Source organism: Leuciscus leuciscus, assembly GCF_965113295.1.
Source record: "Leuciscus leuciscus genome assembly, chromosome: 1".
NCBI classification, from domain to species: domain Eukaryota; kingdom Metazoa; phylum Chordata; class Actinopteri; order Cypriniformes; family Leuciscidae; genus Leuciscus; species Leuciscus leuciscus.
This window is the reverse complement of record NC_138725.1, coordinates 58,054,647-58,074,109: the sequence shown is the minus strand read 5'-3', so window position 1 is coordinate 58,074,109 and position 19,463 is coordinate 58,054,647. Positions and strand designations below refer to the sequence as shown.

The 19,463-nt window shown below is 36.8% G+C and overlaps 1 protein-coding gene and 2 long non-coding RNA genes across 3 annotated transcripts; 1 reads left to right on the top strand and 2 right to left on the bottom strand.

The window, feature by feature from the left end:
• Nucleotides 1–734: 734 nt before the first annotated feature.
• Nucleotides 735–3,136, bottom strand: LOC309496538. Its single transcript, XR_014205151.1, has 2 exons — nucleotides 2,999–3,136; nucleotides 735–2,576 (listed from the first exon to the last, which is right to left on the bottom strand). It is a non-coding gene; the product is annotated as an uncharacterized lncRNA (long non-coding RNA).
• On the top strand, nucleotides 2,570–5,341 carry LOC309496533. The gene is made up of 2 exons (XR_014205150.1): nucleotides 2,570–3,899; nucleotides 4,818–5,341. It is a non-coding gene; the product is annotated as an uncharacterized lncRNA (long non-coding RNA).
• Nucleotides 5,266–18,920, bottom strand: itgb3a (integrin beta 3a). Its single transcript, XM_082166516.1, has 15 exons — nucleotides 18,507–18,920; nucleotides 18,187–18,272; nucleotides 16,889–17,093; nucleotides 15,776–16,028; nucleotides 15,510–15,672; nucleotides 15,003–15,164; nucleotides 14,772–14,867; nucleotides 14,571–14,660; nucleotides 14,092–14,226; nucleotides 12,924–13,353; nucleotides 10,380–10,602; nucleotides 9,255–9,352; nucleotides 8,604–8,723; nucleotides 8,114–8,280; nucleotides 5,266–6,730 (listed from the first exon to the last, which is right to left on the bottom strand). The coding sequence occupies exons 1-15, from the start codon at nucleotides 18,565–18,567 to the stop codon at nucleotides 6,665–6,667; spliced, it is 2,355 nt and encodes a 784-aa protein (XP_082022642.1). The 5' UTR covers nucleotides 18,568–18,920; the 3' UTR covers nucleotides 5,266–6,664.
• Nucleotides 18,921–19,463: the final 543 nt, after the last annotated feature.

Below are 19,463 nucleotides of genomic sequence, written 5' to 3'. Positions count from 1 at the left end.
TTCGGTGAAACCCCAGAAGCAAGTACATGTCCTGTATCTATGGCAACAAAAGTTTCAGAGGCAGCTGCAAGAATGTGTCGTGTAAAAGTCTTTACATTATTTTACGTCATGCTTTGCACTTCATGCTCAAAAAGACTTAGGACATCATTATCATTAGACGGCTGTCGTTGTTCATATTCATGTCAAACTGAAGAGTGTTCATATTAGAACAATGTTTTCTTTAAAATCTCGTCTGGGCTTTGACACTTCATGGATTGTTGTTGAAATGAATGTTATCTGTGCCTGACTGGGATATGACAGACCCCACTTCTCTTCAAACAAAGGCATCTTCACTGCAGTCATGAAGAGTGAAGACACTTAGGACAAAAAATAGACCAGAAATGACAGATTGGGATGTATATAACGACTCATATGGCAGTTTATAAGAATGAGAGATTACGTCTCTGAATAATATCTGACAACTTCATGAGACAGAACCTTCCTCCCTATCACCCACTTCCCTTCCTCTCGCCTGGGTCTTTTACAGTGTATTTTCCCTAAACTCTTTTAGTCTTCATTTTTTATAATGTGGATTTGTGTAGTAATTACATAAGTGACTTTCATTTTTTATGTCCTAAAACTGTTCTGTTTTTCTTTTATATAGAGCCTAAAATCTAAAGGCGGATCATTGGACCCCCAAAAATAAGACTGTAATCCTTATATTTTTACAAACCTAAATGAAAGTCTTAGCATGAAAGAGTTAAATAAATCTTTATTGCCAAGTATGTTTACACATATGAGGAATTTGTCTTGGTGACAAAAGCTTCCAGTGCACAGACAGAATGACAGCGACAGGAAACAGATAATAAAAATGTATAAAAATACCCAATATACAAAATAGACAATATGTGTACGTTATGGACAAATGTAAGGGACGGTAAATAAGTGTTATAGGTCCAGCAAGGGTCCAGCAATGTCCTTCAGGTAGGCCAACGCCAGTCTTTCAAATGACTTCATGACCACAGCGGTTAATGCAACAGGTATGTAGTTAATAATTTCTTTGATTTTGGGTTTCTTTGGGATGGGGATGATGGGGGAGCATTTGAAGCAGGAAGGAACATCGCACAGCTCCAGTGATCTGTTGAAGATCTGTGTGAAGATAGGACTCAGCTGGTCAGCACACGATTACAGACAGGCTGGTGAAACGGCGTGCTTTTCTTGTCTTCCGTTTCCAGAAGACCCAACACATATCAGGGTTTGTTGGAAGTGTTGATGAATGTGTGTAGAGAAGGTCAGAACGAGTGTGTGATTCGACACAGTGCTGGGTGATGGTGTCTTGTAAATGGTGATGTATGTTTGTCAGGCCTTTCCAAACTGATGCAGGGTCGTTGGCTGAAAACTGTTTTTTCAGGTTTTCAGTAGTTCCTTTAGACCAGTGGTTCTCAACCTTTTTTGGGCCAGCGCCCCCTATCCATCCAGGTTTTTAAATTACTTGGTGAACAAAGAAAACATTTAGGCACTAGGCATTGGTATTAGTTAATGCCTAAAAATGTAAAAGTTTACCTTATAAATAGAATTTTGTTCCATTTTAAAATTCGTCGCCGGAGTGAATGTGAATATTTATTGAAACTATATAAATGGTTCTTAAGTCAATACTTTTTTAATGGCTTGTCAACTTTCCACTCCTGCATGTTTGTAGCCACCACCGGATTGTTGCGAAACACATTTTTGAGCAAGTGAATGCTGATTCTTGTCAGCGCTGGATTCTAGTTAGTGCTTGAGAGTTGGTCTATGACTGGAAAAATGTAGTCGTTGCAAAAGAAACGATAGCTTACTTGTCGCAATAAACTGGCAGATTTTAGAATGTTGTAGGCAATTATTTTGCAACTAATTACATGTTGAATCTTGACTTGCCTGGATCTTTGGTGTAAACACCATGAACACCTTATCGCGCCCCTATAAAAAATCTTGCTTCCAACGTCCCCCGATGTTATCTGAACCACCCCTGTTGAGAACCACTACTTTAGACACTCTCTTTTGTCTGTATGTTTTTGGCCTGTTTATACAAGTCTCAGTCCCCATTCCTGTAGGCATCTTCTTCGGCCTGACGAAGATGAATGAGTTTTGCAGTGAACCACGGTCGTTGTGAGTTAAATGAGTCATGGTAGGAATGCACATATCCTCAGAGACACTGATGTATGACCTTACAGTCTCTGTGAGCTCATCCAGATCCGTGGCAGTAGCCTCAAAAACACTCCAATCAGTGCATTCAAAGCAGACTTGTAAATCCCACTCTGCTTCATTTGCCACATCTTTTTCCAGTCCTTCTTCCAGATTTAGCTGATTTCAGTTTCTGCCTGTAGGTTGGTATAAGATAATGAACCAGACAGTGATCAAAGCTGCGCGGCATGGGACAGGGTGATATGCGTTCTTTATTATGGTGTAACTGTGGTCCAGTACAGTCTCTGATAGGACATGTAACGTGGTGTCTGTATTTTGGCAGTTCACGGGAGAGATTTGCTTTATTAAAGTCCCTTTAAAAACTCCTGTGGCAAGTAGAAAAGCTTACAGTTGATGAAGAGCGCATCTAAAACAAACTATTTAAAAAAAAGAGTGAAAAGAACAGTAATTATTATGAATGTTAAAGGGTTAGTTCACCAAAAAATGAACATTCTGGCATCAATTACTCACCCTCATGTCTTTCCTAATATAGTGGAGTCACATGGATTACTTTAATCGTTTCTAGCCTACCTTTCTGGGCCTTGAAAGTGGTAGTTGCGTAGCTGTCAATGGAGTGACAGAAAACGCTCAGATTTCATTAAAAAGATCTTCATTTGTGTTCCGAAGATGAACGAAAGTCTTACGGGTTTGGAACGACATGAGGGTGAGAAATTAATGACAGAATTTACACTTTTGGGTGAACTTACCCTTAAAATAAGAGTTGGCAATAGGGCCAACCACTTTAGACTTAAAGTATGCATTAGGCCTATCACTGCAATAGAAATGATTATAATAATACCTGAATTCCACCTGTAGAACAGTCATTGTTCCCAAAATGTTTTGGCAAATATGACCATCTGAGCTTTACAGAGAGTATAGGAACAGCTGTGATTTCTCGCAGAAACCAGCCTCGCTGCAATTAGGAGCTGGTGGTTTGAGTTGCACAAGATGTAATTTGTGTTTCATTTTTGAAATGTTTTTTCTCACCACCTGTTGGTACAAGTCGCAGAGCAAGTGTGCGCTATTGTTGCCTCATGCACGGTTACGCCCATCCGAAGGAGGATCTTACTTCCTATATGTAGACTTTTCACATTTCCCTATACTGATTTTGTTATAAAATCTGCCAGTACAATCTGATAAACATTTACTGCTGATAAAATGCATTGTGTTTTATAGAAGGTGGCACATTCTGATATTATTACATTTAGATTGTTTGAGGTATTTATGTTTTTAGATAATTAGGAATTATAAATGAGCATAATCACAAATCATTTGAAAAGTAGTTTTAAATACAACAAAATAGTACAAATAAAGTGAAGCTATTTGAAGTGAGGAAGTGAATAGTCATTGTGTCTAAAGCAATTTCGATGTCCAAACAGCAGTGTCTTACACAAGTATATTTCAATGTGAGTCATTTGCAGGAGTGTTTGTTTGTGTATACGGATGAAACAGTTCAGTTCTCTGAAATGATTTGTCCGATGAGGTGTGTATGTTACACTCGTGATTTTGCCAAGTAGGACATGCTCCTGGATCAGCATATTTTGTTGGTCCTGGAACAACTTTCCATTACAAAAACCTAACCTTAACTTATTCCTAAAATAAGAGAGAAATGATAGATTGAATATCATATGAATAACAATAACGTAGAAGCACCTAACCCTGGTTGTAAGCCTAAACTTGACATGAACTAGGGGCGGATGGTGTATAGGGGCGATTTGGGCGACGCACTACCAACTGGGAGAAAGAGGATTTTTTTTTTTTACAAATTCTATCACAGCAAACGTAGTTTTCTGTGTTCTAGACATATTATCTGTCATTGTCCAATCAGATTCGTCAGATTCAAGTCACGTTTCAAATGGTCGCGCCCGCGACTCCGCCTCTCTGGGCGAATTCATTGACGTGGAAAATCGCCCAAGCATTCTCCCATTGACTCTCATGTTAAAACTTTTTTTTTTCGGAAAATGAGCCTTCAATGCATTTTCAGTGAGGATTTGGGACTCGCACTTACGCGCTTGCGTCATACGTAACTGAGCAAAGAGAGCGAGGGGGATATCTTCGATCAAGTGAGTCACTTGCTACCTATGGTGGCATCATGCCTTCAGTGTGCATATTGTATGTAGTTCTCTGCAAACCTATGGTGGCATCATGCCTTCAGTGTGTCATGAACAACCACACATAAAAGGTTGCCCATATTATATTGGTATTTTATTGTATTTGACTGTATTTGCATACTTGACTGTAGATAGCTTTATGAGTGAAGTTACCAACACAATAGATTGTCTCTGTCTCTCTCTCTCTCTCTCTCACAAACACGCATACAGACACAGAGAGAGAATGTTAACTTGTGTATAAATTCCCAATTTCTATTGATGTATTTGCACTTTTAATCTTGCTGAATTCTACAAGGCAAATAAATTAAGTTAAAACTTAGTTCCCCGGCCCCATTCGTCTTTGTAGGAAAATGTTCTATTTTGTCTTTATTATTTTATATTTTGTCAGAATGCACCAGAATGCTTCGTTTGTATGTGAAAATCCAAAAAAAAAATTTCTGGGGAAGGATGCCCCCAGACCCCCCTACAGGGGTTTGGTTTAGCCCCCCCTAAAATATAATTCACCAGCCGCCACTATTGGTTGGAATGTTGTACCAGGATCAACAAAGATGTTGATCCAGGAATGTGTTGTACTTGGTAAAATCATCTTCACCCTAAAATGCATTAAAACTAAAGCAAGCTGTACCTAAACCTGACAAACAGAAGAAAAAACTAACAGAAAAACATACTGAGCATCTTAAAATGTGCAATATACTGGAATTAATATTCAGAAAAGGACAATAATATGGAAATCATTCGTCAAGAAGATTCTCTCTCTGAAAATTAGGCTATATAGAATTGTGTCAAAACCTCCAAAAAAAGTTTCATTAGATCGGGCTTGTGTTATTCCTCTACCAATAGTGCCACCATGGAATTGCAAATATAATGACCGTTTTTCAGACAGGTTTCCCCAAACACAATCCCAGTCTGCCACTGGTCGGCCAAACAGACAGTAATGTCACTGACTTGTTTGGAATGCTTAGACAAACAGAGGAATGATTTAATACAGCAAATTACATCATATTTTTGTCTCTGTATAATAAAGGAAGTATTTTAACACTGGAAAAAGTTACAAGCATTATCTTTAAAAAATGAAATGACAATTTAAAAAAACATGATTAAAAATTACTTTAACTCTTTCCCCTACCATTGATGGAATTGTCAGGCTATCCATGTTTTCATTGTTATAGGCTAGGGGGCGTTATGACTCATCTTCTGAAAGAGTAGAGAATCTCCAGATCAAAACACGTGTAGAAAAAGCAGAAACAAGCGATGACATATGTAATCATATGCATACGTAAAATAACGCAATCATCAACATTAAACAGCATATAAATCAAAACTGCCTAACGTTATCGAATGAAATGTTGACCCAGGACGAGCTATAGGACTGTGCAAGCATTAGTGGTGTTGATGGACTCTAAGAATCGTTCTGAATCAGATCCAGACGTAGTCTTTGACAAAATCATAAATGTGAAAATGATAAAAAAATTCAGGCAACTTTTTTCACAAACGCAGGTGGAGAAAGAGTTCAAATACAGTAAATGAATTTGCACCAGCAGTGCAACTCAGTATTTAGTGCAATAATATAGATTAGCCTAAGAACAGAACAGTTTTAGGGGACATTTACATAACACCATTTTCAACTAAAAATGGAAAACGTTTTGTCTGTTCATTTACACAACAACAGTGTTTTGGGGTCCTGAAAACACAAACTTTTTAAACCAGGTTTTTTGAAAATGATACCGTTATCCTTTCCATGTAAACTACAAAAACGTGAATTTGTGAAAACTGACGTCATGCGCATGTGTATTACATGTTCAGGGACGTAGTGCTTCTTTAAAAAGTGGCATCGCCAACTACTGGCCTGGCATGAATAATACAGCACAGCATTTTTAGTCGTTTTCGCGGATCAGTGTAAACGGGGATTGTTTTGACAACATTTTGTCGTCTGTATGCGAAAAGGACACAAAGGAAAAACGTTTCTGTTTTTAGTAAATTGTTGTTGTGTAAACGTACCCTTCAAGTCACACCAATTCCACAACAGCATTACAGCATTGTCATATGCTGCGTAATTAATATCATAAAATAACAACTGTTTGTTTAACATATATAATATTTCTTATTAACAAAATGACACCGTGGAGGTAACTGTGGTATAAGTGGAAAATTTTGGATCACTGAATTATTCAAAATTGTAATTGCGGTTGCACTGACCATGTTCACACTGTAGCTATAATTGTCACTCCTGAATGCTTAATCCTGTACACTATATTCTATACACATTCAAATAAGATTAAAGCATATTCTTGGCTGAGACGTGTTGTAGAGATGATCTGTAGTTGTTATTGACAGGAGCAGATGTGGTTTCCTTCTTAACTGCCACGATATGCCACATTTTGGAAGGTGCTGGTGGCTCCTTTGTAGAGCGGATTGTTAGCCTTAAAGACAGGAAAGAGTTTCATAATGACCAGTGCTGCAGAGCTCATAGTTATTAATAATTAATCTGTACTTCTCATTTTGACCACTTGGTGTCCATTCGACACCATTCTTGTTGATGAATGATGTTATCTTTCCTGAATGTTATCAAAATTGTAACACTTTACATTTGTTAACATGAACTAACAATGAAATAATTTATTAATCTTAAAGTTAAATTCATTTACTCAAATGTCATTAAAATCAAAAGTGGATCTATTAATATTTAATGGACCTGAGCTAACCTGAACTAACCCTAAGCTTCTTGACTCAGTTTTAAAGGACCCTTTAAACCAAAAAGGTTCTTTATAAGTCACAGGATTGCATAACTTTCATATTTCACGGTTATTTAATTTTTTTCTATACAGTGTGTTTATGTGCTGTTTAATAAATAAAAATGTAAGTAAAAATTTATTTAAACATAACGGATTTGTTAAAGGACAAGTTCGGTATTTTACACTTAAAGCCCTGTTTACAGATCGTATCTGATGAAATAGAACGGTTAAGATTAAAATTTGGACACATGCTCCTGTCCCGAGAATTTTAGGTTTATTTCGCTTTTGTGGACCTATTTTGCCAAACGCGTCACACCCGTGATTCTTCCGTTGAGAGCTTGAATAATAGACACTCCAGCCCAGTTGGTGGCGATAATGCACCTTTGCCAATTGCAAGCAAACCACGGGCATTTCATTGAATACACAGAAGAAGCAGAAGAAGAAGCGGCGGAGTAATATCGTAAAGGTGCTGCGGTCTCACAGCACGTCCTATTAAGTCAATGGAGTTGGACAAAAACTACGATAAAACCTGTTGGAATGCATCTTTTTCAGCGATTTTTGATGGAACATATCAGTGAACACCCCCTGACCACTCGGTGAGTTTCACGTCTTTGTAAACGAAAGTTTAATGTGTTTTTAGGACGGAATCTTCCAGTGCATATAGACAACCATTGTGGGGGTGGTGGGGGGAAGCGAAATAAACCTAAAATTCTCGGGACAGCAGCATGTGTCCAAATTTTAATCTTAACCGTTCAATTTCATCAGATAAGATCTGTAAACAGGGCTTTAAGTGTAAAATACCGAACTTGTCCTTTAAAGATAAAGCCATAAAATAATCCCATGATGGGAACCCCTAAAGGGTTCTATGTATGAAGCAACAGACAGAACACTTTAAGGTTCTATATAGAACCTTTTCCTAAGTGACAGTGTTATTTTGTCTGAGATTAAACATGGCAAGACTGTGAGCATGCTGGAAGTTCTGAGAGGAAGTAAGACTAGTGTAAGATGCTGATAACACAATACCAACAGGATATGGATGGTATTGCATAATAGTCTTAATGCTCGTCTCACCGCTTCCCACTTAGCCTTGGCTTTCTCTTCCTCAAACTTGGCAAATTCATGACGGTCGTGAATGGTGATCAGGAGCTTCCACACCAAAAGCGCAGCCAAACCCAGCAGCAGGACCGCACCAGCAACCGATAAAGCAACCACCAAGATGTCAGGACCATTCGGACACTCTGTGAAAAAGAAAAAAATCATACTTTATATTCAGTTGCCATTTGAACTGATCTCTTCAGGATCTATTATTCTGTCCGTGTGGTCAAACATTAATAGAGAGGGGATGAGGATCTAATTGCTGAAGTTTAGATTTAATAAAAGAAACAAAACATTCAGGAGCACAGTATTCGATTTCAGACACAGCGAGAAAATCTGTGACAGTAGGAGAGGAACAGCCAGTATTTATCAGTCTCTCACAGAAACACAGAGAGTTTATTAGCATGAGCAGTGTTTGACAGCTACATGTCACATGTCTCTCTCTCTGCCCCTTCTCTTCTCTCACCTGGTTCTTTAACAAGATAGAGAAAGGATTTTCCACTAGCATCTTCATAATACTGGAAGTTCTGAACACAGTCATCCTCATCCTTGTAGCTGCAGTTCACTGCGTTCTTCTCGTGAAAGACTGGAGAGAAGAGATGATTATTAACTCTGCGAGAACAACAACTGAACACAATATAGCCTACAGCATGAAAAACTAGGTTAAGTCACATATAGCCAAATGAAGCTGAGGTAAATAATGGCATTATTAACAGAAATCTAAATACTGCAGTTATATATATTTTGGGGATATTTAATTTAATTTGATCAATCAATAAATTCCACTTGAAACAAACCTTGTTGTATTATTTTAATTTAATATTGTGAAGCTGCTTTGATACAATCTGTATTGTGAAAAGCGCTATACAAATATACTTGACTTGACTATATACTATATATAGATTAGATGTATACACTTTGTCTGTGTAAAATTGAAAACAGTTGTTTTAAATTGTAATAATGTTTCACAAAATCACTATTTTTGATTTAAATAAATGCAGCCTTGTTGAGCATAAGAGACTTCTTTCAAAAACATTAAAAAAAAATGCTAGTGTATTAATATAGGCTACTGCGGACTGAAAGCATGTATTGTGGATTGGTTGGAGGTAGAGATTACCCAGCTCATCCACCGGCACAATCTCATCTCTGCAGACGTGATTGCAGTTCTTCTCAAATAGATCCCCTCTCTTATAGTGTTTACACTCCACACACTCCCTGCAGATGCACACATAAATCCACTTTAAACAGTTAAGTAAAGAATGGGGAAAAAAGCACCTAAACATACTCAGTGTCCACACACATACAATAAGCTACCTAAATAAAGATATACCGTGGTTTGTTGATTTTTACATAAATATTCTAAACTTTCACCCAATATAAGTCACAATATATATATTTTTTTTTGTTGAGATATTACTCCAAAGTAGTTTCCTCATGTTCTACAATTCTTGTAAAAACAGCTGTAGGCCGACCTTTATTCCAGGTAAGATAACCATCTCATGTGAAACTTAATCAACAAGATACCACACATATTAGACTGAAGACCACACTGATAAGAAAACGGAAAAAACAAATAGCATGTCTAGCCCACAAATAGACATTTGTCAGAGTAGAAGTAAACTAAATGTCATGAATCCGAGTATAACTGAGTATATGATATTAAAATAGACAAAAAGCATAAATGGATCAATACAAGAATAATATTTGAAAGGATTAATCATAGAAATAACCATAAAAGAATAATCATAATTATCATATGCATATTTTTCTTTCTTTTTCTTATACACCACACTTGTTTAACAAGATTTAATCTTTAATATGAATGAGTAGGAATTAATAATTTTTACTTTTATACTTTTAAGTTGCATTTGTTTGGTTCTTTGTTCAATCTCAAACAATTATTTTATTTTTACTATTAAGAGGTTTGCATAAAAGTTAACTGTAAACTGCAAACATTAAACTTATCTAAATTAAATATATTTTACTGGAAGTATTCTGTTAACTCTTCTTAACTATAATTACAAAAACTGAAACTAAATATATAAAAACGAAATATAAATGTGTTCACAAAATAAAAACTAAACTAAAACTAACAAAACCATTGAAACTAACTAAAACTAAACTGAAATTGATAGGAAATTTGAAAATGATATTAAAATACAAACTAATTTAAAAATGAAAACCTATAATAACCTTGATCTGAACTTCATCCTCATAGGAAAGTGTACCGAAACACACTCACTTTTTGATGGTGCAGGCATCTGGGCAGGTGGGGCACTTCTCACAGGTTGATCCATAAGCTCCTGGCTGAGTGCACTCACAGACCCCACACGCACAGTGTCCACGCCCACTACAGAGCATTCCTCCACCCCCCATACAGGTGTCTGTGCGGGTCGAACAGTCACAGCTCTCGCCGGACCATCCCGGACCACAGTGACAGGACCCGCAGTTGCACTCACCATTACCTAACGGAGACAACAAACATTACTAATGGCTGTTAATGACTTTATATGAGAGTAATCTCAGGGCATTGCTGAAGGTGATCATGAGGTTTTTCCTAAAAGGTTTTTTCACCCAAAATGAAAATTCTGTAAATGAATGTAAGCTATTATTTTTTCAATGGAACATAATAGTAGAAATTTTGAAGAATCTACAAGAAGGGGGGGGGGGGGGGGAAGAAGACAAGTATAATTAACATAGTCCATATAATTCTATATTCCACTAATAACTTTGTGTGGCTACAATTTAAGCGTCACATGCATGGTTACATTTTCCAAAAAACATCACTTAGTATGATTTATAAGCTGTTTTCCTCATGTGGACCATGAAGATGCGTAAACATAAACTACTATTCAAAAGTGAGAAATATATTTTTGGTAATACTTTAGTTTAGGGTCCAATTCTGAATATTAACTAGTTGCTTATTAAGCATGCATATTACTGAGATATTGTCTGTTTATTAGTACTTAAAAAAGCACATATTAATGCCTTATTCTGCATGACAATATTCTACATCCCTTAATCAACTTAACAACTACCTTACTATTAATAAGCAGTAATTAGGAGTTTTTTGAGGCAAAAGTCGTAGTTCATGTAGTTAATAGTGAGAATTGGACCCTAATCTAAAGTGTGACTTATTGTGTGACTTATAAGTGTGACCATAAGTCTCATATGTTCACCGAGGGTGCATTTATTTGCCCAAAAATAGAGATAAAACAGTAATATTGAGAAATATTATATATATTTTTTTAATATATATTTAAAAAAATGTCTGTGATGGCAAAGCTGAATTTTCAGCATCATTACTTCATTCTTCAGTGTCACATGATCCTTCAGAAATCATTATACTGATTTGCTGCTCAAAAATTGTCTTGTTGTTATCAACGTCGGCAGCCGTTGAGCTGCTTAATCATTTTTGTGGAAACATTTTTCAGGATCCTCTGATGAATAGAGAGTTCAAAAGAACAGCATTTGAAAAAAAAATTTTTTGTAAGATTATAAACGTTTTCACTGTCAATTCACATCACAATTTACGATCCATTCCATGCCGATTTTAATCAACTTCATGTCGTACTTAAAATAAAAATCTTGACCCCAAACTTTTGAACAGTAGTGCATGTTAATATACTGTATATTCTAAATTAAACCACAGTATGTGTGTAAATCCTGAAATACAACATGGTGTTACGTAATACCGACATAGTGTTTGTTATTGAAGCAACAAAGCATTAAACTAAAACACCAACATTTCCCAATTCAGCATATTCATTGCAACAGACATAATTCATAAGAAAAGCAGTTGCTTTTATGGATTTTTACTAGCAGTTAGCCAAGGAGTAACCAGTCTTACTTTTCAGATTCAAATTAGACCAATCTACCCCTTTCAGAAACTTAAAAAAAAGTTATGAACGGTCTTTAAAAAATAAATGACTAACCTGTAAGACTAGTCTAAGCAGTTGCGAATGACCACTAGTTTGTACACTGTTTTGTTCATTGTGTGTGGTTCTGGCAAACCTCAAGTTGTTGAGACATATCTTTGTCCTTGTGGGGACATTTTTTGGTCTACATGAGGAAAACAGCTTATAAATCATATTACTAAGTGATGTTTTTTGAAAATGTAACAATGCAGAATGTTTTCTGTGTTTAGGGATCGGGTTAAGGGATAGAATATACAGCTTGTACAGTACAAAAATCATTGTGTCTAGGGAAAGTCCATATAAAACATGAAACCCAACTTGTGTGTGTGTGGTGTACGTACGTGTGTCTACGTTCCAATGTTTTCAGTTATTTATACCCAGAGGCTATACTTGTCGACTCTAATTCTTCATATAGTTCAGCACATATACACCCACACATCAGCTCAGATTTTGAGCTATTGCCAAATCAAACTATTTTTAAGGCATTTAACAAACAATACCCATTACACATGCTACTGAAAGTCTCACTTTTCCAACCAATACATTATTTCATGCATTTAACTCAATGTTTAGCTGAATAGAGAATATGACGTAAGCAACATAAATCATGTGACAGGCTTCAGGCTGCTGGCATTCCAAGCTGGATGTGCACAGACATGCAAAATTGAAGATCATCATCCCATAACATCTAATAAATCCAGCATATCTGAGTCACTCTGATTCGTTGTTTGGTTCTAAACGTGGATCAAATGGCCTAATATGGTGAAAAACTGTCTTCACGATGAGGCAAGAACAAAAAGCTGCGAGTGATCCTTTACAAACATGCAATGCTTTATTTGTTCTTTTAAGACCATTGTATCCAACCTTACCTGAGCACATCAGTCCTTTGGAACGGAGGCAGCTGAAGTCGTCACATTCACAGTACGGCCCCCAAACCTTCCCAAATTCACTCGAGCGACAGGCACACTGGCCGCACACACAGTCTCCGCGTCCGCTACAGGCCGGGGTTTCTGGGTTGGGGCTGCAGGTGCCTTGTTGGCTGGGTTTATATTCGCCCTCGGAGCACTCGCATCGAGAGCCCAGTCGGCCCGGATCGCACAGGCACACGCCGCACTCCAGGGTTCCATTGCCGTGGTGACAGGACGGGCTGGCGGGCATGGAGGACTGCTGACAGCTACATTCACAAGCAAAGTCCACAGTGATCTGAAGGCTGTCTTTAAAGCCCATTGGCTTCACGATGAAGGTCCGACTCTTTTCTTTGGGACAGCCGTGAAGTTTCGCCTCAATGTTAAATGAAACCTATGGGAAAGTAAGATAAGAAACTGTAGAGCATGGCACTAGCAATGCTGAGGTAATGAGTCCGATTCCCAGAGAATGCATGAACTGAAAAAAAGTATGGATTGCAATGTCAGTTGCTTCTGATAAAAGCATCTGTCAAATGTAAATACAGTCAAACCAAAATGTATTCAGACACCCTCAACATTCCTCACATTATCACAGTTTTTTCGCTATAGTTTAGGAAATGGTGATAAAATATGACAAGAACTCAGAGTTATCAAATCAGCTGATATTTCACTGGTTTTGGCCAATACCAATTTAGGTCAACCAATTACCAAGCAATGTTAATTTTGTTCAGTCTGTGGTGTAAAAAGGTCACATTAGCAATTAAAGAAAAAACACTTAAGCAAAACATGGTTAGGTCAAAGTGTCCGAATAATTTTTGGTCCCAATTTTGTATAAATTTTACTGGTAGTCCACTGTAAGAAGAATTTTTGGGGATAATATGTCACAGTGTACTTTGTTTCGCTATCCTCACTTACATAAATGAACTATAGTGTCCAGCACCCACCACTTGTAAAAAATATATATATATAAAAATTATATCTGGTGTCTGAATAATTTTTGGTTTGACTACATTCCTTGTTTACAAAATAAACAGCGTTTAAATGAACCTCACAGAGTGATTTTAATGTATACTGACGGGTACACAAACTATATAGTTGCTAAATTTCTAACATCAGTACATCAGATGCTGACCATATCTCCGATTTTGAGTCCGTCGCAGGACCGGACACCTGGAATGACCTCTCCACCCAGGCATGTTGCGTTGATGAACAGAGATAACTCATCCGGCACACCTAACAGCTCCAGCTCAACCTTAGACCTGATCTTCTACAAAGACAAATGGCACATAGATCAGAGGTCAACCTCTCTGACTTCTCCCTCTATTTTAGCTTAAGCCCTGCTGGCTTGGAATGGTCAAATATAAGACTGTTCAGAGTGGCATTCCACCAACTACAATTTAAACGAAAGTATGTATACTTTATGCACATATACATTGTATTTTTGTAATATAATCGGAGAACACTGACTCTGGATACTGTATGTATTTGCAATGCTAATATCTGGTTAATTTTTAGGAACACACTTAAAGATATCAGAGAACACATAATACTTCAAAGCAAAACAGAACATGAAGTTCTCATAACCAACAAATTCCTGCCAAAGTGACTTACCGCATATGCATCCAGAATGAGTTGCAAAACATTTCCAGAGTCTTTATCGAGCGTTCCGACTGCAGAGCCAGGAATCAGCTCGCTGTAATTCTGTGACAATGCAGGAAACATGAAAACATCCCATTAATGTGTGTAAATGTGTGTAAATATTATGCACAAATGTGTTGTAAGTATGTGTTTGACCAAAATATAGAAACTCACACGATATAGTGGCACCATAATGCTGGTTACAGCAAAGATGAGGTTGATATTATTCTCAGATATCTTGTCCGTGATCATGCCAAGTGAGGGATAGTCCTACAAATACACATAAAAAAATAAATAAATTGTATATATATATATATATATATATATATATATATATATATATATATAATACACACACATAGTGAGAGAAAGAGAGAGAGATTTGTCCAATATATGTTGGCTGACCAGTATAGTGGACTTGTCATATTCATTGTTGTCATTGATATAGCACTCTCCATCATGAGGCTGGACGATTCCAGCCAGCTTGGCATCCAAAGCCAAATGACTTCTGTCATCACTTGTGAAGATCAGCAAATGAGATGCATCAGGCCTCCATCCAATCTTTTCCTGGAAAAAAGAGAAAGGAGGTCATACAGAAAGGTAAAGAGAACGGATGAAATGGATAAGACAACAAACTAAGAAAATATTAGAGAGTACGAGGATATCATAGAGTTGTTTAATTTGTAGACCAAACCCAATCACAGGATATGCCCGTTCCCCCATATCCTAGGGGTTATGTTGTACATCCTTTTTTCCTAATACATTTTTGAAAATGTAGCTCAAAATGCTAATTATCTTTAAGATTTGGGATTACAAACAGAACAGCTTTACTCAGATTTATTTTTACATGATTATTTTTATTGTGTGAAGGATGAATATTGTCCGTTTTTCTTTGTGTGTGCTTTTTGTTACCTTGCATACTACTGCTTGTATGATAGCATCAAATCCGCCCTCAGGGGCATCTCTGTTTCTGGACACTTTCTGTTTCTTCACTTCCTCTGTGAACCGCTCTACCCGCTCCGTCAGAGACAGCACATTACGATAGCCGAATTGCGGTGGGCAGGGTTCAATAGACCTACACCACACACAGCAGGGAGACAGAAATCACTCAACTTAGTTACTCTCTCTAAATGTCATATGCTTTTCTACAGGACAATGTGAGATGAATTTGACCTTACTTATGGCAAGGGTTCTTGATGACTTCTTCAGAGTACATGTACATATAAGGTGACAGCGTTTTGTCTACAAAAGCTCCAAATCCCATGCGTAGATTACTGGTGACGCTACGTAATCCACTGGCCAGATTATTGCCAAGGGCATAAAGCTTCTGCAGGTCGTCCTTCATGGTATTGGTCATGTCCATCAGGTAGTACAGGTCAACTGGGTAATCAGATACTTGCTTCACATTGACGGTGAATTGCTTTGAATCGCCTTAAAGAAATCGAAGGGAAGAAGAAGTTACAACTATCTGAATTTGAAGACAAAACTCATATTTTTTTACTTCTTTTTCTAATGGCCATGGATTTTTGAGAACATGATCTGTTTGGGCTCAGAGAGGCAATAAGACCCTTTTACTATCTCATGAAACATACTTTATTTAAATATCAGGTTTTAACATCATGATTTGTTCTGCTCGTAAATGATCTGTTCATAAACAGATCCTGAAATCTGAAACTGAAATCTGATGATAAATATAATATTGGGCTAGTGGGTTTTGATTTGGTCACAGTAACGTACAATTTGTATTATTATTAATATTATTATTATTGTCATTATCATTATTTAAAAAAACAACAATAAGAAAACAATAATGTCAAAATTCATGCTTTTTTCCTCTGGGACACCAAAGATCAAGAACATAGTATCAGGGTTTAAGACAAAATGAGTGAAATGAAATGAAGGTGAAGGTGAAGGGGAAGTGATAAAAGAAAAGAAAAGAAAAGAAAAGAAAAGAAAAGAAAAGAAAAGAAAAGAAAAGAAAAGAAAAGAAAAGAAAAGAAAAGAAAAGAAAAGAAAAGAAAAGCTGTGGGAAATTTACCGAAAAACTATGCAGTGCGAAATATGTGTTAAAGCTATAGCGGAGGATCTTTCCAAATTTTAAATAAGACCCGCCCTCTCCACTTTTTGAAAAGTTTGATTGATTCACCAGAATGATTGACAATTAGGAGGACCAATAGTTTAGACTACCCACCAGGAAGTAAAACATCCTCCGCTATACCTTTAACATACTGATGGAATATGTATCTGTAATAAACACATATTATGTTTGTTTTGTTGTTGAAGTAGCATACCTGGCCTGAGGGTCAGGTGGATTTTTTGTGGTTGGATCTGAGTGATGTCGCTGGCTGAAGCCCCTGCCTTGTTACTCAGCGGGACATCCTCTAGGATCCTCATGCTGCTAACTGCAAACTCAATAAACTTCACGCCACATCCAGACTGAATGAGACTGTCTTTGAGATCACACCGGGACAAACTTGACCCTCCCTTTCCGAAGATCTAACAGACACACACATACACATACTGATGACCAGGGCTGCCAACTTTTGAGTTAAGATTGCAGTTAGAATTGTGGAGGGGGTGGGGGTGTTTGTGACAACATGTTACAATGTTTACATGGTACAATGACTGGTAGGCTACTGTTTTTATTACTGCTTGACACAAAATTCACGATTTCAATTCAATTCAATTCTTGTGATTTGATTCCGATCTTGATTCAATATCGATTCATTTGGATAAATATTAGGTACAATATAGTCTTCATTTTTCATAAGAAAAAAAATCTCACCTAATGCTGTAAACATATGGAGCCCTGTCATCTGGTATTATTATTAAAGGTTAAAAATAACATGTCAAATCAAATATAATACAGTTTTTATTATAATTACAACGTTATAATATTTTAATGATATAAATAAAAATATAATAAATATGTAATATAGTGCATATATTTAGGGAAATACTCATCTCTATAGCTCATTTGTCAAGACTCTAGCCAAATAATGTGTTATGGTCCTGCGTTCTCCACATGGTTCTCCAGCTGTTTTATTGACCTCCTTCCGCAGTTGAAAAACACTGATTGATCAATATTATGTATGAGGCATTTACATTTCGGTAAGTTAACTGTATCTTTCAACGTACCTATTGTTAATGCGTGTTTATTTACTATTAATAATTAATACTATTACTATTGATATTAATTTATATAACTAGTAAAGAGTAGACTAAGTCATGACTGGTTTGACTGAGGCGATACAGCGATCTGTCACGTCACATTTACAAGCTCCAAAACGGTATTTATTGTTTGAATTTCGTGATAAAATTGATAGAATATGAGAGCTGGGAATTAGTTTCCTATCAAAAGTAACCTGCTCTGTCTTGTCTGTCGGTGTCTGTGTCATCTTTGCTTCGCAGTTTTTATCTGCTGAAGAAAATGGATGTGTGGCGTGAGAGCGTGTGAAAAGTGTCAATGCGTGAGAGTTGGCAGCCCTGTGATAACCAGAGTGAGACATTTCATGCAGTTAGTAGTAGGCTACGGAGCCAACATACTTTTACATACTTTTGTGTGTCTATGTGAGTGTGTTTATTATACCTCCTGAGTGCACCAGGCACAGGTTGGATGGATCAACAGGCATTCTTTACAGCTACTCGCTCCTCTGGAAGTGCAAATGTTAGAGCCTAGAGAAACAAGACTATCATTAATCTCATATACATGCTTTAAATGGTTTGTAGACTACTCTTTAGAGATGTCTTCTTTCAGGTTCCATTGTACAGCCTCTCAAGTATGTTGAAACAAGTGAAAGATTAATGTAGCCTAGGAAATAATAATTGTAAAAATGTTTGCAGCACATGCACATTCCTCTCATTCTTTGTGTGATTAACTAAACAACCAATAACAAAAGACAAACTTACTTGTAGCTGAGGAAACTAGAAGTAAAACTGGTATCCAAACTTCCATCAAATTTAGTCCCATTTTAACAGAACTAAACTACTGAATGCCTCCTGCTGTAGAAACTCTGTCTCAACTCTGATTCTCTGATGCACGAATTGGGAGTGGAAACTACCGTATCGACATGTAAGGACAGATGACCAAATGTGTTTCAGCATTTCGCAAATGTTATCATCATCATCAAGATTCAAGACACAAGAAATGTATAACCACAGGCAAGTAAAGACTCAGCAACACTGATAAAAATGATTCTGTTGATTCCTGTGCAATTTACTTAAAAAAATATGAGTGCAAAAACTTAAAATTAACTTAAATTTTACTCAGTGTAATGAACACCGAATGACAGCTTTGGGACTCTGTATTTCCAACCCTATCTTACGGCAATTATTACGTAGGCCTATTTTACGAGGTGGCTAATTCGTAATTAATTTAGCTAAATCGTACTTGTTTTACCATTGTTACCCCTGACCCCGCCCCTAAACCTACCCATCTGGGGTTTAGACAAATCGTACGAATTCGTACTAGTGACTTAGCCATCTCGTACTCACCCGTGCTCACTCGTAGGCTACACATGTAGTTAAAGGCACAGTATGGAATTCAATAAGTAGCCTACTAACAGCTTCCTCTAAGTCATCGCCTTACATAATATAATCATCTAAATCAAATCAAAAGTTTTTAGAACATCCTATTAAATATGAGGCATTTACCATTCTTCAGGCCATATTTTCAAATTTTCCATGTATTATTTTTGTTTGTTTTATCTATTTATTAAGTTTATATTTAAGACGTTTGTTTAAAGAAAAAAACATAAAGGTGTATAATAAGTAGACTACTAGTACGAATTCGTACGATTTGTCTAAACCCCAGATGGGTAGGTTTAGGGGCGGGGTCAGGGGTAACAATGGTAAAACAAGTACGAC

Coding starts and splice junctions, on each gene's coding strand:
- itgb3a (XM_082166516.1), bottom strand. CDS start 18,567: ATGGGACTAAATTTGATGGAAGTTTGGATACCAGTTTTACTTCTAGTT. Junction 14,661..14,771: donor TTATGGTGCCACTATATCGT/GTGAGTTTCTAT, acceptor GCATTGTCACAG/AATTACAGCGAGCTGATTCC. Junction 8,281..8,603: donor CTATCTTGTTAAAGAACCAG/GTGAGAGAAGAG, acceptor TCTTTTTCACAG/AGTGTCCGAATGGTCCTGAC.